At 34.2% G+C, this 21823-nt stretch overlaps 1 protein-coding gene across 1 annotated transcript in view; it reads right to left on the bottom strand.

Annotated features, from left to right (window-relative positions):
- Positions 1-1378: 1378 nt before the first annotated feature.
- Positions 1379-21823, bottom strand: part of Caf1-105 (chromatin assembly factor 1, p105 subunit) — a 57237-nt gene continuing 36792 nt past the window's right edge. Inside the window, exons 7-9 of the mRNA XM_081732426.1 lie at positions 18008-18295; positions 14081-14452; positions 1379-7785 (exon numbers count right to left, since the gene is read on the bottom strand). Coding sequence (XP_081588552.1) covers positions 7347-7785; positions 14081-14452; positions 18008-18295 — 1099 coding nt within the window. The 3' untranslated portion in view covers positions 1379-7346. The remainder of the gene's footprint in view (positions 7786-14080; positions 14453-18007; positions 18296-21823) is intronic.

Below are 21823 nucleotides of genomic sequence, written 5' to 3'. Positions count from 1 at the left end.
GTCCAGTAACTAGCATAGTGCTCCCTCAAGACGCACCATGGTTACATATTCTACCACTTTCTTGTCACTAGTTATGATGGAATGAACATCTTTCGTTGTGCCTACACACTCCACCACAGACTTTCAATGCATAAGTCATTAGCAGCGGTCATTATGTAACCACTTGTCTCCCTGCGGCTCATCAAGGAATCGTGGATCACAAAAAGGACTATCACCTAATAGCACCTTGAGATGACGCGGCCTCATCGTGGTCTATGCACAATCGCGCAATCTAATTGTGAGAGTGTATATGTGACAAACTAGCATAATAGTTATCTTTGTTTCTCCTACAAAAGTATACCCAATGTGTGCTGAACAGTGTATGGGTTTATCCTACGACCTTTTACGTCACCCCACACACTGTGTATAAAATAGAGTTTTTAAAAAGACAAAGGGATCGACACACACTACGGTGATGTTCAGGAACAGTTCCTCATCAGTAACGAAATTGTAAGGGCTGAGTTTGAAAAAAAAAATGTATAAAATTTATTAAAAAGTTTTACTCCTGTTAAAGTTACTCAAATAATCAATATTGTTTTCGTATTTTTTAAGATTGTAAAAGAAAATAATAATTATGTAATGGAATTCTAGATAGTAAAATAAAAATATATATTTATTTAGGTGAAAAACATATTTTTGACAAATGAAATTCTCAGGCAGTCACGTAGCATTGAAAGCCATTAGGAGAAAAAACAAATCTATTATAGAGAACCTCCGAGTCAGAATGATGAAAACCGTCGTATATACAAAAGGTAAGGGAGAGACCAGGCATTGTGCAGAAATTATCACGAAATTATTCAAATTCGAAATTTTCAATTCAACAAAAGAGCCCGACTCGGACATGGGTGAACAAGCGCTGTTTTACCGTAACTTGTATTTTTCATCTTGGTATATCAAATGCTGTCACATTAGGGCTCCAAGCTTAATTAATTGGTTTCTCGCGTAATGGTAAAATGTTTCATTTTATATCTTTTGGCTTTTGTTTCATGTAAATATATCCTTGCATTTTGGTAGAAAAAAGGGATCTTAAACTTTTGATTTAACATTATATTGCATATAATTCAATATATGACAGGCAGAAATACTTATCTTTCAAGTACTAGCTCCCGAAAGTAATTCAAAATTCTTAAATTCTGACAACCACACTATTTAAACACTTAACATGTGCCAAAGACTTAACGGAAGAAACCTTCATATAGCTTCAGAAAACTGTATACAGTTAGTACATTAAATAAGCTTTCTTTCCTTAGTTTGTAGGATGAAATTTTAGAATTTCATTCATGTGAGACCCCCCACTGTTTGAGGGGAAAGGATTTTAAAGTAGTATTTAAAAAACTACTTTTGTCACAAACTAACATTTATTACAAGAAAATTTTCTGATAGGTCTTACTTTGAGGCTCAACACTCGTCTGTACGAAAGTCAAGTTACAAATTGTACAAAAATACTTTAAAAGTTACATGTTAGAAAATTTCATTTACTACATTATTTTGCACATACTATGTATTTATATATAAATCAATACTAAAGACACATTTACAAGTGTTTATTCTCATGTCAAGGCAGTATTAAAACATTAAACATTTCAACTTCCACATATAAATAGTATCCACTGCTTGTATTTATATACACAACACAATTGAAAGCTATTTGTTATAACTCACCGTCTGAAAGGAAGCAGAGGTCTATTCATATGTTTCGTGCACAGTCTTTGGAAATGTCGTATCTCAAATTTATTTACAATATTTTGCAAAAAGGTGAACATTGTTAGGAGCTATTCGTAACATATTTCCCCACTTTTCTATTATCTTTCTCAAAGCATGCTCACCTTCGGTTACTAGACATATTCCTGTAGAAGTAGAAACTCTTTTTCAGGATATGCACTTTTGTACTCTCTCTTTTCCAGAGTACTCGTGAGGATGTAAGACAGAAATAGTTTTAGGAAATTTACAGTTTAAATAATTAGAATAATGAAATCTTCGAGTTTTACGTCCCACGCGTATGCCGATTAGGCTATAGGAGACGGTGATTATGAGAAATGAATGAAATGGTGGAATGAAGAAAGTGGGACGAAACGTGAGAACCCCGAGAAAACCCACGAGCACGGTGTTTGTATAATTAGAACAAGTTTGATTACTGTAATAATACGTTCTATATCTGGCATTTCGAATCATAAGTTGAATATATCATTTTCTACTTCAGATATATTTACTGTTAATTCTGTTGTCATTTTTATTATTATTATTATAATGGTTTGTAATAATAATAATAATAATAATAATAATAATAATAATAATAATAATAATACCAAATGTCATTATGAGTGGCACACAAAGAATTTCATCAAGTAGAGGTTTACGGTCCTAAGACTACGTAACTTCAGGATTTTTATTTACATTAAACCCCCTTTGTGTACGCCACTGATTATCATTTCACCGTGTTTCCTCTAGTCACTGCAAAATACACTTTTCTTTAAAAAGTTTCTTAATCTGTTAACTCTGCTCGGACTAACGAGGAAACTCGTCCATTAACAAAATAGCATACGCAACATTAGCTCGAGCGCTACCAACAAGAGACTTAGCAAAGTAACACTTACCTATAATGTACCTTGAAAATCTTAGAAGGATCATTATATTCCTAGTACGACAAGAATTTGGATTTAACCTTCTGTCGGACATATATAATCTGAGATATTAAGAATAACTGTTTTTGTGTGTCAAAATTAGTTTCCTCGGCAGTAGTACTAGTTCCACTGTAGTTTCTTATTTTACCACAATCTATACGACAGACCCATTGTTGTTTCTTGCAGTTCAATGTAATCTGCACTAATTTGATTGTAAATCTGTGTGATTACTTGCGTCCGATCGTGTAGCTTTTCATTATTTTCCAAACCTATTTTTTTTTTTTTTTTTTTTTTTTCGAGTATGTAATAATCCTTGAGCGCTAGAGCTTGCTTACAGTATCCCTTGTGTGACGCCTTCTGTGTGAAATAATTTGAGAGATAAGTTAAGTCTGATCAAGTTGAAAACATTTTATTCAACGGTTAACAAATTTAAACAACATCGGGCGCAGGTAGGGCTAACTGGTCAGATCGAAGACTTAATTACATAGATGTTTTTTTAAAAGTGCAGTTTATTATTCTAATGAAAGTTTTCATCTTCAATATTAGTTCTAATACCTAATTTAAATAAAGTTTATTATTTTATAATTGTACTCTTTCAGTTTATTACAGTAAATTTATTGTTAATCTGACAGATTAGTTGTTCCCGGTGATGTTACAACTTACATTGGTCCGACGGACTAATAATTATAAACAGTTTCATTTAGAAACGTAAGCCTTTCTCACTTCAAATTGTCTATGTAACGCAACTTTTTAGATTTGTAAATAGGTAATTTATTTATACGCACAACTATATTTGATGCAATTTTTCATGTTTTGCAGAGGAACAGAGCAACTGAAGCGAAGTGAAATATTTCAAATTACATGAAACATTGCAGTTGTTCTTATATTTGTACCGCTGTGTTAGCACTGTAGTCATTAACTTACTGTTGATTTTAGTGTTTTGCATGAGAAAAAGAAAGTTCAATAAAATGTTTTAAAAAAAAATCTTGTGATGTCGGGAGTTCTTCATTACTGTCTAGGGATCAAGGCAACAGGATTGGATGTCAAAATCACGCTAGGAATATAACAATCCTCTACGGATTCCTAGGCTACATTATAAATGTTAGTTATTAATCTTAACAAGATGTGCTAGATAGTATCTGTCTAAAAAGAACTAGGTGCTATCCTATTTTAGGGGGATATATATTTGTAAAATCTACAGAAGAAACACGTTACTTGATTTCACATGATTGTATAAGTAATTAAAATATTCGGGATTTTACCTCTGAAATGTATAAAGCAGACATACGAAATGCAAAGCGTGCTCTTTATCACGTAGTACTCCACAAAGAAGACATGATGAATATAACTGCTATATGAAGACAGTGTACAAAGTGATCATAGAGTTCGCAACGCTGTACTCCACACAAAGTATGTAATCTTATGTCATATGAAGTATTTCTATTTTTCAACTATCCTCCCTTATACGCATACACATCATCGCTGACGCGCCTGCTCTCTAACGACGCACCCACGCACAATTTGGTCTGTGTTTTATATATTGTAGTTTCTATGCCGTATGTCAACGCTTTATTTATACTCAGCCATCTTAAAGTAAATCTGTACTCAGTAATGCAACTCCTTCCTTCAGAAACAATTTTTAAAGCAGTACGGATGCATTTGCTGCTAAAATAAGTCAGTATTTCCTGACTAATTAGGCCTCTCCTCCTAAAATAGGACAGTACGAAAAATACTTCACTACACTAAGTAAAATACTTCGCTACAGTGTTATAAATAGTAAATTCTTATCTTGACTACAAGTACTTGACAATTTGGAATTATACAGTAGAAAACAACAAAATAAGTCACCAGCAACATTTGCCAACCTTTGCTTAAAATACATAATCATTGTTTTCACAGTACATACTGCATATAAACATTTTTTTTTTTTAATTTTGGATAAAATTAAAATTACATGTTTTTCTTTTGCTAAAAAAAATTATGAAACAGATAGTATCTTAAGAGAGATCTGCATTACGAAGATTTAAAAAAAGAGAGTGTGAAAGAGAAAGAGAGAGAGTAGAGAGAATTGTGTAACAAGATACCCACTTTTGCCGGCGTCTACATTAATTGACCTTTACAGGTATTTTACTGACAAATTGACAAAGTACATTACTATAACTACGATATTCATTGTTTTCAATATGTCTTCCACTTACGCTTAACCTGAAAAAATTTTGGTTCAAATCGATGATTCCTCTTTTCAAAATAAGGAACACCGCAGTGGGTAGGAAGTCAAATTTGAGAAAATCCTATACCAATAAAAGTGCTCAGCTATTGTCACTAGAAAGATATTCGACTAGCTTTTTTTTTTTTTTTTTTTTTTCCTTTTTGTACGGCACGCAAATTTGAATAAGATTATCAACAGTGCTGGTCACCTACTTCCTTAGACCTTTAACGTGGCACATTCGAATCATATGAGCACTCGCCGGAAATCGAACCCGGTCTCCCGCGCCGAAAACAGGTAACACTAACAATACAGCCATGAGGGAATTTGGAAATGACTATTCTTTGACAAACGACATACTACACTATCAACGACCGTACATTTTTTAGATTGACAACTTTAATAACATTTCAGTGAAATTTCAGAGTTGGGTGTCTCAAAAAATGATAAGAGGCTAAGATGTACAACGCTAAATTTCTTAATTAAGGTCACCGTACTTTATTTAAAAAAGAAGAAGAAAAAAGAAAAGAAATTAGTAAATAACGTACAGACAACGAATATATATTTTTAAAAAAAATGTACCGAGTAAGACAGATAATATCTGTAAAATGCTATTATATGAACAAGTAATATTGTTTTCAAAACCTTATGAATACCTTATGAATATTATTTGGGTGCCCAACATTTATGACGTCACAAACTGTGTACCCAAATTTCTGGTTTACAAGAAAGGTTTGAAACTAATTATTAGTTTAATAGCATTTCGTAGCTACTACTTGACTCCATTATCTATATTCTTAATGTTCTTCGTTGTCCTTGTAAGTTATTCACTAACATTACAGAGAGAGAGAGAGAACTTAGCGATGAAACTGCGCCCTCACTTTTTCTTAGTTTTAGTAACCAACTTTACGATGACAACAAAAAATAAGACAATTTCGGAAAGTAGGCTGTTTAACATTTAGGAAGCGTTACTAAAGAAAGTCAACATTATTCATATATACAGGAAAGAAATTCCAATGCCTCATACTTATATCATAAGCTGCGCATGAACTTTTCTATCCTCTAAAGCGAAGATCATGAGAGAGTTATTAGATCATTTCATAATATTTGCTAGATATTATGAAATAGTTATTAGATCATTTCATAATATTTGCCAGATATTATGAGACAATTATTAGAACATTTCATAATATTTGCTAGATATTATGAGACAGTTATTAGATCATTTCATAGAATTTGCTACGTTTTATCTAGTTTACTTGCTATTTTTTTTATTGTCCTCAAATTATTCAGTAAAGCGGAGCGAAATGAAGACCCCTTAGTAAGTATTACTTTACACATTTAGAAACACACCTTGCAGTCATCGATAAATATTATTTCCGTTTGATAAAATTTTATTTTGGGATAAAAGTGGAACGTACACCGCATCACTGAGTTTAAAGGCTGGAACGTACATAAAATTACACTTTTTTTAATTTACCGAAAACTGTACTCAAATTGTTCTTCCATTGAGAAGTTATTTGCGAAACTGATTTCATCAAATGAAGAGAACACTTATCGCTGACTGTACTAATCAAACCCTCTCAACAAAGAAGACAAAAAAGCACTTTTAAAATGCACAAATATTTCTCTGAATACTATGAGTCTCAAATCAGCCTTTAAATAACAGACTACCACATTAACTAAAGCAGATATGTATGCAATTTTATGGCGTTATATATCTTAAGAATGTAAATATTCTTTGACAATGAAGGATGGGGTGTCACCCCACTTTTATTTCGATGTGACAGATTTTCTCGATAGCACATTCCCTGAGAAATGGATAGGAAGACTAGGAAATACTGCGGACTAGCCACCTCAATATCCGAATTTAAACCCCTAGATTTCTTTCTATGCAAAACTAAAAAGAACACAGTATACGACGGGAAACGCCAAACACTGGAAGATGATATGAGAGTGCAAACTGAGCAGGCTTGTGTTGCTATAACATAACAAGAAAAAAATACATCGATATGTTGCACTGTTTTACGCCGTTGTGGCAGACACATTGCAGTGGAAGGAGACTATTTTGAATATTTACGTCCTTAGGCACACAACACTACAAAGACTGTTTACCTATCTGCTTTAATTAGATAGATACTTTAATTTCAAAGAGTACATTCCTTAACTTGAGACACCCTGTACTGAAAAAAATTTGTGATTACACAAAGTTCCACAATACAACTCTCGAACTGGACTGAGTGATTGGAATATTGTCCCTCACTTTAAAAAACATTAAAGAGATAGAAAATGCCACGATCTATCCGTACTTTATCTGACTTTCCACTCATCCTAATATACATCTTTCTTTTTTAAATAAAATATAGATCACAAGCAGTTAGTATCACTTCTTAAAATATATGCCTATTGTCCTTCCGCACAACAAGCGTAATATTAAGGCACCTAATGTGACAGCAATAACTTAACATGTAACCAAGTCTTCAAAGCAACTTCTTTTTACTTTTAGGGCTCGACAAAGTAATGAAAGGTACTCTTCTTCCGGGAGTTCTTTTGGCATCCTTGGCCGGTGTTTTACACATACTTCCCACAGGAGATTCCTCCTTATCGTGGGATATCGCTAGTGGTGAACACTGAATATGAGGCGATGACGTAGTTTTTTCAGTAGCTGTAGCTGTAGCTGTAAGCAATCGATTGCTAGTTTGGTCGTCTGGACACTGCTGCGAATCTTCAAGTACAAGTTTAAAATCCTCATCGGCGTCCGTTTCCATTGGCTCCACTTGATCAGGCTTGTCGTCTGACGGTTTATCTGCAGCTGCTTCTTCCTCAGTCACTGACAGAGCTGGCGTTTGTAGTTCATGGGTTTCCCTCTTCTTATCTTGCTCTTTCACAACAGCGGTCTCAATCTCAGGAGTGTGTTCTCTGAAAGAAACAATCCAGAACTTTGTTTCGGTAATCAAATTACTTGAATAATGTAAAGAATACATTATTCAAATAATTTAATTTATCTTTTCAACATAAATGACACATTACAAGTAGTGGTGTGTTACTGTTAGAAGACAAACGTCGACAGATAAATTCTAATAGTTTCTCACATATACTATAATAAACATAAGATCTGTTTCAGGTGAATAAAAACTATAAATTACTATTGGCAACAAACGGTATACCTGTCAACGCCATTAAGATTTATTTTCCTCGACCTCCACAGAAACAATGCATGACAATAGACCCTCAATAATCTTATTTTGTTCAATAATAATTGATATAAGCCTCGTCTTTGGACAAAATTCTTGTTAAACAGAAATTAAAGTTTGAGAGTTAAAAAAATTAGGTTATAAAGGGTGGACATATAACAAACATAAATAACAAGCAAATAAAGAAAGACAGAAACATGCGGTCTGAAAACATCGCTTGTATTATACTTCACGATTTTGTTACAGCTTGTGCTGCAATCTATTGTAGCTGAATGCAGCGCAACAATCATTTGTTTAAAATTGACGCCTGCACAGCAGAAAACGAGGTGTGTGTTGTGGTATCATGAAACAAAATCTCCCGTCACTGTTCAACAAACATTTAGAAGAGAGTAAGGACAGCAGCCACCAGATGTTAAGAGCACAAAGGAGTGGTATAGAAAGTTTATTGCAACAGGAAGTGTTTGAGATCGTGACAGAAGCGGCAGACCGAGTGTTAGTGAGAAACGTGTGGAAGCTTTTCGTGTTGCTTTAACCCGAAGCCCACGGAAGTCCTTGCGTTCCGCATCACGTGAACTGGACATCCCTAAGTCAACTATGTTAAAAATTTTACACAAACGCTTGAAGCTATACGCATATAAGGTGCAGATTGTTCATGCGTTAACACAAAAAGAACGTCCCCGACGCGCAAGTTTCGCATATGACATCGCATGGATGTATTGCGGGCAACTAATGGAACACATGCGGAAATTCTCTAAATCAGAAAAAAAGAGTTTTCCTATTATTTGCTGCGAACCGCATGCTTCTATCATTCTTAGTTTTCTTGTTATTAATGTTTGTTATCAGAGAGAGACTTTAACCGCATGCTTCTATCATTCTTAGTTTTCTCGTTATTACTGTCTGTTATCAGTGAGAGACTTTAACCGCATGCTTCCATCATTCTTAGTTTTCTCATTAATGTTTGTTATCAGAGAGAGACTTTAACCGCATGCTTCGATCATTCCTAGTTTTCTTGTTATTAATGTTTGTTATCAGAGAGAGACTTTAACCGCATGCTTCGATCATTCCTAGTTTTCTTGTTATTAATGTTTGTTATCAGACAGAAACTTTAATCGCATGCTTCCATCATTCTTAGTTTTCTTGTTATTAATGTTTGTTATCAGAGAGAGACTTTAGCCGCATGCTTCTATCATTCTTAGTTTTCTTGTTATTAATGTTTGTTATCAGAGAGAGACTTTAACCGCATGCTTCTATCATTCTTAGTTTTCTTGTTATTAATGTTTGTTATCAGAGAGAGACTTTAACCTCATGCTTCTATCATTCTTAGTTTTTTTGTTATTAATGTTTGTTATCAGAGAGAGACTTTAACCGCATGCTTCTATCATTCTTAGTTTTTTTGTTATTAATGTTTGTTATCAGAGAGAGACTTTAACCGCATGCTTCTATCATTCTTAGTTTTCTTGTTATTAATGTTTGTTATCAGAGAGAGACTTTAACCGCATGCTTTTATCATTTTTAGTTTTCTTGTTATTAATGTTTGTTATAAGGGAGAGACTTTACGTCCACCCTGTATCTCATTAAGCTTATTATGAACTATCCTATCTTTAGCAGTTAAAGAGCTGGATGAGAATATATTTCAGTATCTGTTATACCTTAATAAATGACATGATTCACGTCAGCACCAATTTTTAGAAACGTCACTTACGTTGTATTTCTATTTTCTTTGTTTAACTGAAATTTTCAATTCTCATGGAGATAATCTTCAGCAACGGTTAGAGATGTAAAGCAGAGGGTCCTGTGAGGCAGCATAAACCGTTGCTGAAGATCAACGTGAGGACTGAAAATTTCAATGAAATGAGGAAAATAGAACTACAAGGTAGGTCACAGCTTCAATCAACGGATACCGATTACTTAAGTTTTTCCATTATCTCGAAATCTGCGCACGAGGTTTCAGACTCACACATGTAATTCTACCGAGTTCATTACGATATATTGACTGGTATATCTCTCAAATTTCTACAAAACTTAAACTGTTGAACGTTAATAATCATATTGTAGAATATACTTATTGGAACGTGTTTGGAAATGAAATGAAATTAAATCTTTTAGTTTTACGGTATGTCCCACGTTTATGCCGGCTAGGCTACAGAAGACGATGATGATGAGAAATAAATGCAATGGTGAACTGAATAAAGTATGAGAAAACCCAGGAACACGGTGTTTGTCCAAAATAAAGTCCACTTGGTATGAGCTGGGATAGAACCAGGGACTTTACACACCAGAGATTAATACACTACCACTGAGCCACCGTAACCCCTGAAACATATTTGGTAAGTTCCGCTGCCGATAACTGGTATTATACAAAACATTAACCGTTAATTTTTAACTCGAATCCCCTCGTATAGACAACGACTTAGAAAAACATTAGCGATACTTTAGATGTACTAAACGGTTACCTCCTTAATGAATGAAACAAATGTAAAATATATCAATGCGAGATATAATCACAAATAATGCACTTCTGAAATTATCCTACTGTCCAAAATAACACATTAAGAACAAAATGGAAATTTCCTGTGAGATTTTTTTTTTTTTTTTTTTTTTTTTTTTTTTTTTTTTTTTTTTTTTTTAAGTAGTCACACCAGGAGAAGTTAAAAGTTAGTAGTTCATGTTCTGAATATACTGAAGTTGACAGGGGGTTGAAAACGTTCTGGGAAATACATATCAGACGTTTTACATCGTAACTCATAGTTAATACAGGGTGTCTACATATTAGTTACACAACATCAACAATTAAGTGTGAGGAAAGCATAGTGCTTACGGAAATATTTAATACAGCATTGAAACAGAACATCTTTAAGTTTCTTTTTTCCTGTTGCTTTACCATGCCTTTTTGTTAAAAAAGAAAAATCTTTCGCATGTCGTGAGAGGGTTCGAACCACTGATCTTGGGTTTTATCAATTTTGTATTTTCCACGCAGCTTACCATTCGACTATTTTATAACAGTGCTTTTCTCTCCTTGCTAGTTATTGCAGAAAGACCACAATGAAGTACGCACATTGCGTTTTTTTAAAGCTACTTTCAAAAGTTTTCTCCATATACAGGGTGTTTTTAAATTCCAGGCTTTCCAGGTGTTTCTATTATTTTCCAGGTCTATCTTTTTTAAAAGAAAGAAAAGTTGTTACTGTTAATATCTCCTACCAGAAGACCCGTTGAGAAAAAGGTGCAATAGCTGACAAAAGCATGCAGAGTTCTCACCTTTAAGTAACGAATGATTCATATCCCTTGATAATATTAACTTTTTAACATTTGGGTTTTACTCGTGAAAAAGTTATTAATTTAAATTCTAGGCACACGCTAAATTACGATTACATGTTATTGTATATTCTTCTTGGATGGAGAATGTCCAATCATTTCATTTTTACAAATTTACTCATACAAAGATAGAATGGCTAACAAAACAGAAATAAAGAAGTTACGAATTGCAAAGTAAAAATACTCTGGATTCACAAGTAACTTTTTTAGAATCTGCCTAGGCCTGGTCCAAAGTCCTTGAACTGAAAGAAGCAATCCTAGCTACCTAGGTTACTTTAGTACTTTGTGCTTGTATAATAATTTTGTAACAAAAATGCGTTAAGATTGGAGTTGGTGTTCTATGCTTTGCATTTACTTACAATTAATTTTCTTCATGTAATTTCTTTAAAACTTACCAAAAGTAGAAAAATAAAATTAAAGTAAATTACTTTTCATTTCTGATAAGTAACGAAAACAAGGTGTTCAGATTGGTGTTTCTTGAGTACACTTTCTGGTGCAGCTTTCTTCTTTGGTAAATGAAAATACATGTTCTCATTCTCACACACTGTGTAAGCCAAATAACAAACTGCAGAACATAACATTATAAGCTTGATGCTTATATTTCACGAGTTCAACGTGGCGTTTTAACTATTTTGCTTCTTCATCCAAAGCTAATGCTTCATCTTGAGCATCAGTCAGCAGCCTTTTCCTTTTCTCTTTGAACTATTTTCTTTTCTTGATATTTTCTGTCTTGGATATCCTTCCAGTAGCATGTACACCATCTAACACACTTCTTTAAGCAACCAAGCTTTTGTCCTGTAGATTTTCCACGAAGCACTCTTTGTTAAAGGAGAAGCTGCTTCCTACTGCAGCGTTACAGTGAAAAAGAACGCAAATTTTTATGAATGAAAAATTTGTAAAACCATGAGAAACGCCTTCCTTAATGAATAAATCAAGTAGGGAAGAATCTAATCTCTCATGCTTTCGACTGAAATTTGTCAACTTCTGTGTGATTTAAGGATTCCAACACGATTTCAAATACTCTCGTTTCACCGCGTCTGCAATTACAGGTGCCATTTGCTGCTTTTGCACAAGTGTGGTTTGTGACTCTCAAAGCGTTTCATTGGCCACAGTTTCTGGTGATAAACAATTGGCGCCTCTCTTACCTTTGAAGCAGGAACTATGAGCATTGCATTTCCTGAGCAAAAATTCACAATTTTCCTTGATTTCCAATCCAAGTACAATTTTCCCTGAATTACTTTTTCGTAAAATTTCCGTTTTCAGTACTTCCCTAATTTCTAGATTTGCACTGTAGCAAAAAATGTTTTCGAACTGCCATATAAAATATGGACAGAAACTACACCTAGAGACTTTCTAGTTCTATGGGAATTCTGCCGAAGGAAAGTGTAAAGAATTAAGAAAGAAAAAGATGTCACAAGCAAGTGGAAGTAGTGATAGAACTCAGCTCAAGTATTCCCGTGGTCACCATCAACATACTCACAAAGCATAAGCCTTTAAGAAAAGTAAGGATTTTTCCATTATATGCAGTGAAAATAGGTAAGATAGAAATATCAAGGGTGGTTGTTAAATTCCAGGATTTTTCCAGGTACAAAAATGAATTCCAGGCTAATTTCAGGTCGGTAGACACCCCGATATATATTCTAGCGATTCTAGCAAATTCGTGATTAAGTTTTTTTTTTTTTTTTTTCATTATTATTTTCGCAACAGAATTAGTATTTTAATTATTCCTTTTTAAATATAAAATCTTGTTAAATATTATTGTCTTCTGTTAGTAGGAGCGAAGGATTTATTGCTTTCCTTTCTTCCATCAGTTATCTCTTCTTTCGTCGACCTCAGTTCAATTTTCTGGTCGTTAACGAACCCCTTCAGCCAACAAGTGGAATATCTATGTTTCACAACCAAATGTATACTATAAGTAATCTTAGTGATATTATTATTAATATTATTAGTGTTCGAATCTTGTTAAGAAACAGCCAGCATAATTTGTGTGTTTTAAAAATCTTTTATTCTTCATTTTAGAAGCTCGATAAAGAAGTGTATTTTTCTCTTCTCAAACTACAAATGCTATGCATGTTTTAGAAATGTGTGTTCTTTATATAAATTATATGAAGGGTGATCCATGTGTTTGTAGTTAGGATATTTTCCCTACTTTCGTTAATTATTTAGTCGTTCTTAATGTAATGTTCTGTAATGTAGCTATTCTGTTTGTCTACAATAAAATTATTATATGTATACTCCATATTATCATTCAGTTTCCACCCTTGGCTGTAGCAATTTGAAATTTACAAGCTAAATGCGCCATAAAAGTTGACGATTTGTTGGTTTTCGTGCTGTATGATAAATTTTTGTAAGTTACACATTTCCTTCATAATTAACTATCATTTTGTATGAACAATAGACACGCTGTATTTAATCATGAGCTTAATTTCCATTAGCAAATATTAATATATATATATATATATATTATCTCACGAAATTTTCAGTTATGAGACAAGACTGCACTTAGTCCAATACAGTTTTCAATTTCTTTTAAGTCCCAGAATTCCCTGTTCGATTTTCTTTTGCAACGATAATTAACAAGCTACAAGGACAAGCACTAAAGCATTGAGCGGTATCGAGAAACTATTTGAAGTATAACTGAACATTTATTTTTGCCCAGCGACGTAGGTGCACACAGTTACAAAGCAAATAACGAACTTATTACTCACGTGGAGGTATTCTTTGTTTCCACAGATGCTGAAGACACATTACAATCAACAGTTTCCTTATTTGGCTTGGAGTCCTCAGTTTTCGCTTTTGTTTCCTCAATGAACACCACATCATTGCTTTCTTCATCATTACGCACCACCGTACTTTTCGTCTCCTGTTCTATTGTCGCTTCTTTATTCTTCTCGGTTTCACTCTTTCGCTCTTTATTGCACTTATTTTTATTCTCTTTATTCGGTGTGACGTGGTTCTTTTCCTCTTGAGACACTTTCGTGTTATTCTTCCATTCAGTTCCCAGTTCACCTGATTGAAACGAAATGATGGAGCAATATCCATCAGTCGAAGACACTACTAAAATTCTTCCATCAGAAGACCTGCAAATAACAGAAAGAACATTAAAACAAATAATTTCAAGTTGTAATTTATTTTTTATCACTATGTACAATTGTTTAAAAAATATGTTCCCATTAATCTTCTTCGAATTTTTCTACTTATACCGTATGTATGATACTTTAATACTTTGTTGGAGTACGGTGCCTCAATAGTAAAGTGGTCATCTCTAGTTAAATGTTTTCTTTTCCTATCATATAATGTTTATATGAAAGCCAACATAAAAGTTACTTAAGCTAAGTCAAAATAACTGCAAAAAATATGTTGGCGTTCACATAAATAAATTTCATGTTAAGAAGAAAAATATTTGCAACAGTCTAGAGGAGAATATTCTTGGATTAAAAAAAAAAAAAAAAAAAAAAAAAAAAAAAAAAAACTGTGGACAGCCTACAGTCTGGTTTTGTTCATTTTAAACACCAAAACTTTCCAGTCTACGTACTATGGCGTAATGTAAAACGAATTAAACACATCTGACATTATTTACTTTTACCAAATTATATTAATTTTAACCTCAGACTCGCTGTCCGACACAAAGTTTCGGTAATATAAATATTTCCATTTTGCTAGTCACTATTTTTATTATTATTATTATTATTATTATTATTATTATTATTATTATTATTATTATTATTGCTAATATTTTGATTCTCTCTAAAAGTTATTTATACGGAGTATTTCAGGGAGGAAAGTGCACATACTTTGGGGAATAGTAGTATGGGCGATTCTAAGAAGTCACAAGTTCATATTAGCATGGATCCTATTCTCAACTGTTTGAGAACTATACGTTATGTATCATTTTTGACCTTATGTTCCTTATTGCTTACCTTGTAGTTATTCCACAGGTGAGACATAGTGCATCTGAAAGGTGAGGAAATGGACTTTCCAACAGTATGTAGCACGTGGCAGTAGTGCCTTTGGAAGGGAAGTTATTGAAGGAAATTTGGGAATCAGTGTTGACATCCAGTTCCTTTAAATAATCTTAACTTTTATAAATTTCCCTCAATAGCTTCCCTTCGAAACCACATCACTGTCACTTTTTTAGTATCGTTGGAAAGGTCATTAAATCATGTTTCAAATATGTTATGCCTCAGACGAAAAGACTGAAGTGGTAATGAAAGGTGAGTATTTGTTTGAGGCGTCCCATGAATATACCCTTGATTTGAAGATAGTGGTTATTAATAAATGTAAAATTCTTCATAGTAGGGGAAACTGGGCAAGTTGTTGGATTAGGATTTTTTTAACTGTTCTGTGTGTGTGTCCACGAATTCTTTAAAGGGGCTAAGATTGTGGGTTAAGTAGGATATTGGAGCATAATGAGGTTACGCCAATAGAAGCTATGATGGTAATGAAAGGTAAAGGATCAGTGATGAAGCAATTAGTATAGGTAGTAAGTGACTTGTCTTAGAATTACGGTGGGAGATCTTGGGCTTATGTTCAAGGTTGAGGAAAATAATAATGCATCTGATGGGTCTACCAATTAGGGAAACACTGTATCTTCCTGGCTTTTCAGATTTGTGAATTCTAACATGGAAGTTAAATTAAAAATTTTCAGTATTTCTGGAATAATGTACAACACGGTGTTTTGCTTTAAATATTGACCCTGATAAACGTGGATTTTAGGGTGTAATCGATGGTAAGTTTGCGAAGTTGGTTACGGCTTTGGACTGCTAGTATGAGTGATTCATAACCAGTGTGATTGAGCCCTTACATGTGTAGCGAATGATGGTGGGTTCAGAAAGATTGCTCTGCATCCGGTTAAAGTGCTTGAAGGATATTGTGCAATGAGGGATGGTCCGATGTTGGAAATAAGAAATATGTATAGGATAACTGTGAGGAAGGGAAAGAATTGCTGGATATTAGAATTGGGTTGCTTGGATTGACAAGTAATACTGCTAGCGTAAGTTGCAGGCAAAGGAAAGAAAGTTGGTATGGACTTAAGACTGACTGCTTACATAGAAGGTTAACCATAAAACCAGGCCATATGATAAGACTTGGGGCGAGGAAGCATGAAGAAAGGTTGAGAAGGTGAAACGAAAGTATAGGGTTGTCGCGAGTGTCCGGTAGGATTTTTGCCATTTTGGAGCTAAGTAGGTATACATCAGTACAATAAATACTGCAGTAATGCTTCCAATAACTCACAAAGTGGACACTGACAACACTGGAACACTTCTACGATGTAGCTCCAAATATATGCAAGAGTATCTTATAAACACATTTAACAAAAGAATTAAGAACTGAAGTTTCATTAGGAATAAAAGGTAGAATAACATGAATGAATTGAGGTAAATGTAAGGAGAGACGTTATATAAAAAACGAACCCGACATGTTGAAAATATTATTTGTTATATCGGTATTAAAGCAAATACTTGTACAAATCTTCGGTAGTCAATGTGGTAATAACTGTAAAACTAAAGTATGATTTTTGGCCGCTGGTCTATAATGGTAAGAAGCGATACAATAGGTTGGTTTAGGAAAGCTATTAACTTCAATTTCACTGAAGATTTGTTCGACTCTATCATTTGTGGAATTGAATGGATGGATTAGAATTTAGCGTTTCTTTCGACAGCGAGTATATAAGACGTGCACTTACCAGCTTAACGTGGAATCCGAACCATATGAGATCCCTCAGGGAATCGAACCCTGGAGGTCTTCCGCGCTGAAAAGGCGTATGCTAACCACACAGCCACAAGGGATCTCTTCTAGAACTGAAGTTCTGTTAAATACAGAAATGACCTTTGACTTTTGATGGAGTCTGTCTCTTCTACAAACTGACTGTTGACTGTGTTGGGAATGATCTTCAGTGACTTTTTAAATTATAGTTGTATTTAGTTTGTAATAAACAAAATAGTTTTAACATACAATTATTAAAACTAAATAATTCACAAGAAAATGATACGTAACCAAATACAGTTGAGATCGTTTCTCTAGTCGCTGTCTTAACTTAGATTTTAGGAGCGTTGTTTTTTCTGGCAACACTGTAATTTTTACGGATGGCAACATTGAAAATCCTTCAGGTTTATATTTTCTGTTGTAGAATAACATTACCTATGATTTTGGCAAGTTGCATTTCATTATCTTCTTTCACTGATGAATAAACAAGCAAAGGGAAAATGGTAAATTTTGTATTATTTTTAGTAAGGCAGGCTCTTAAGAAAAGCACATTAAAATGATCTAAATCACCATTCATAAATTTATTTCCACTACAACAATAATAAAATACGACGTGAGTATAGGCTAGTGGTTTGCGATCTTCGATAGGTCCCGGGTTCGAATCAAGTGATTACCCATCATGACAGATTTTACTTCCGTTTCACTAGTCGAGCCGAACACTGGGATGGTTGCTTCAATCACATGCCTTGATCAACTTCTCCCATTTCCCTTCAAATTGTTACTAATATCCATGATTATTTACTCCATATAAAATGATGTCTCAGACTTACCTTGAAGTTCTTGTTCATACAAATAAATATATTACCTATTTAGCAAATTTTCCTATACCGCACCCCAAAAAACAGCAAAAACATTTCTGAGGAACTTACCACGAAAGATCACTTAGTCTCGTATAGTGTATCTTTGAAATTCTTGCAAAAGGAAATGGTTGTTGAGTGTCATATAACAAGACGGAATTTTGTGTAGCCACTGCGAACACTATTCTGTAGGGCAATGCAAATAACGAGGAGTGCTTTTCCCATGGCTTGAGATCTTCAGTTTCCTCCTTCTGACTGCTGCTATCTTGTCCATTCTGAACTGGACGAAGCTCGAACAGGACAGGGCAGCAACGCACAGCTATCGTATATTTATCTCCAGTTGGAAGAAACACCACAGGTCTGGAACATAATATAAATTATATAGCTTTCTATATAAATCAATTTTAAAAGTCAACAAATGATGCAAAGATAGTATAATTACTAACATATGTTCCTGTGAATTTTTCGAAAACAAAATCTTATCTTGCACCACGAACGTTGTCACTATTCAGGATTCCATTTTCATACAGTATGTCAGTTATCTCTGAGGTGATTTTGAGTTTAGCGTCCCGTTCAGCAGCGAGGCTATGTGAGACCTGCACCTACAGTTTTAAAGTGCGATCCGAACCACATGAACTCCCGCTGGGGATCAAACCCGGGTCTCCGACGCCAAAGGCGCGTACGCTAGTCAGTCATCTCTGTTACCATAATCCAATGCATACGCGATGTAGACAGAAACTATTACTGTAATTCATTTGAAAATTATGTTCCTCGTTCTGCAAAACACTTGTAAAACTACGTTATCTACAAACCTTTTGTTGTAATGTTGCAAACTATCAATAACGCATGAGATAAACCTTTTAATGAAATACATGTAAGTTTTCGAAAACTGTGGTGATGTGGGGAAAATTGCTTCATGTGAAGTTTGCAATCATTAATGAATACCAAATATCAAATAAAATCTACGTAGTGTCATTTGGAAACAAAAATTCTAGCAAGTTGGCAACACTGTCAACCGAATTCTAACACACGTAAAAATCATCATATTGATACAAATCAACTTTCTGAACTTTACCATAACTTTAGCACATAGTTTCTGATTTAACACGAAATTTATATTTTATTTTCCATTGTCGCGAGCCGATTTTATGTCCCGAGTTGGAAACCCTGTAACTCGAAAACGAAGCGGAATTCGACTCATGTTTATAGGAACTTTTCTACTGCATTTGATGTCAGGATTCATCTCTCAAAATTTTCATACTCCCTTTCAAATCGCCTTGTGTATAGGACCTCATAGGAAATATTTACATTGCAAGTACAAAAATCGAAATTTCAATAATTAATTGCGAATGTTAGGGGCTGCAGTCGCGTGAACGGTTAACGGATATTAAATACTTAGGTACTTCTTCAATACATGTAAAAAATTCAGATTTTTAAAAGGTGGGGTTTTTGAGAAAATGGCGTCCAAACATGGCGTCTTAATGAAATTTTCAGCTTTTCATCATGCTATAACGTGGGATGTAATAATCAGAAACGTAAGTACTTTACATTTTCAAGAGACCTTATGGAGTAGATTTCGATGCTAGAAGCAGATGGTTGATATTGCTCCTGAGGACGGAAATAAATGTTTGAAGTTAGCAAAAATTTCATCAAAGTTGGCAACATTGCGCGATTCGTATTGGACCAATAAACGAATTTTGGCCCTCCAACGAAACATACAACTTTATACTTTTCCTGCTATTGCGATTACGTTAGTAAGTACATTCGTTTCTCTACAACAAAACTTTTAATTTGACATGTTTTTCAGTTTTTCGAGCAATCCGAGAGGAGGGCAGCCATTTTGGAAGGCTGTATATCGAAGGAAAATTTTTTTTCAGCAAAAAGAAAAAATATGGGTCTAATAATATTGCATGTAGGTCCCATATAAAAAAAAAAAAAAAAAAAAAAAAGTAAATGAAATCTGAGACTATGATGGGGACCAATTGTGGTTTGCCTGGACAATTTGAAATGGAATTGGTCAAACGCATTTTAACAAACAAAAACAAACAAACAAACAAACAAACAAAAAAAAAGGCTACATACCAATGAATCCTCCCTTGGGAAGCCTAAATATTCTCCATACGTTTCGGAACAAGCTACTTCCATAGGGATACCTACCACTAAATAAATGCAACGTAAAGAATGGATTCTGAAATGTCACGAGGAGAGCACAGCGCCGAAAAGTGATCTGAAGCGAAAGAAGCGCGATGTCTATGTTACGTCACTTTTGTCAGACTCAAAATATGCATCAAAGGTACGTAACCAGATTCTATCAATATTGCCAATATCTAGATTTAAAGGCGGTTTATATTTATCAATAAAGAATGATTGTTTAATCTCCCTTTGTTTCTTTGTTTCTGCTGAACCTATTACATTAACCTGTTTTATATTATGTATGTTGTTTCAAACAAAGGCGCCAATCCCGACATGCTCTCTCCTTATGACTTTTTTAATTGTCTAACATGTTCTTTAATTCGGGAGTTAATATTGCGCTTCGTTTGGCCTATAGATGAGGACTGACGTTGAACGCGATTTTATTATTATTATTATTATTATTATTAATCATCAACAAAATAACTTTCAAATTTGGTTGTTTTTCTACACTTTTCGGGGCGATACTAGAAGCAGATAGTATGGTATGAAGCAGGTACGTATCCCGTGTTTTACACCTTTTATCTCCTATCCGTTTTTTTTTTTTTTTAATCTCTGTTACCTCGCCACTTAAGACGGAACTAGCTTGTTGTTTCGAAACGTATTGCTAAAACCTTAAAAATAGGTTCGCAATCTACCTTAAACGTGACCGGTTTTGTGACGTAAAAGGCAGTTAGAACCTTCCGGAGGCATGTCGAAGGGAGACCTCTTGTCTGGGTTGCGAACCCCAAACAATTCTCATACATGAAAACTACTGAATGGTCTTAACATCCACCCAGTTCCTCCAAGAAGTAATTTAAATTAATGCAAGTCTTGGGGACGTAGATAGCGTAGCTCAGAATTAGAAACATGGGAGTGGAAATTCAAAGATAAAATTCGATAACACAGAAATAATTTAGAATAAGAATTTAATGATCTGATGTTGAATAATTGAATAATCACAGAGCATGGTATGGACTGGTATGACTTAAAGACTAGAGAAGACAATGCATAATCACTTACTTTTGGTAACGACGACGAACAGAACCTCTGATGGACAGAATGACGGAGTAACAAAGCTAATTATGAATCATCTGACTTGCAGAGTTTCGACGTCAAAATAGAACTTCCCATACCCGGAAGAGAATCCGGTAATATTTATATGATTTCTCCGTCATGTCAACATTCTTGCACATTCTTTCTGAGTCTTCCTAGTTCTAGAAGTCATAGCCGGTCATTTGCATTGTAGAAGTCAAGGCACTCTAAATTTTCCATTGGATTATGAATCCTAAAGAATATTCAAACTGCCTCCACTTCACACATTGCCTGTTTTATACACATTTTAAAATTCAATTAAATATTTTGTTTGATTACACATTGTGGTACACAATAGTATGGAGATTATTTAGCCTTCTCAAGGGAGGATTCATTGGTAACTAGCCATTTCTTTCCTAATTTGAATCAAACTCTCATGCGTCCATATAATTGCAATTTTATTATATTCTATTATTATTAGTTCACTCAGTTTTTCAATGGTAATTCTTCCCCTAATCCTAATTCCCAATCTACCTAATCACTTAAGCTTCCCAACTAGTAGTTTCTCATATGCATTTTAACCACATGAGAAATGAACTCGAAACTTACTGACTTATCTATTGACCTAGTGGTCCCGCACAGCATTTTGCAGTTTCTATGCATTTTTGTTTCAAGCTGATTACT

The sequence above is a fragment of the Thermobia domestica genome, chromosome 1, assembly GCF_964235325.1.
Source record: "Thermobia domestica chromosome 1, izTheDome1.hap1.1, whole genome shotgun sequence".
Classification (NCBI taxonomy): Eukaryota; Metazoa; Arthropoda; class Insecta; order Zygentoma; family Lepismatidae; genus Thermobia; species Thermobia domestica.
Note: the sequence above shows the minus strand (reverse complement) of the source record. Positions and strands in the feature narration are given on the sequence as shown.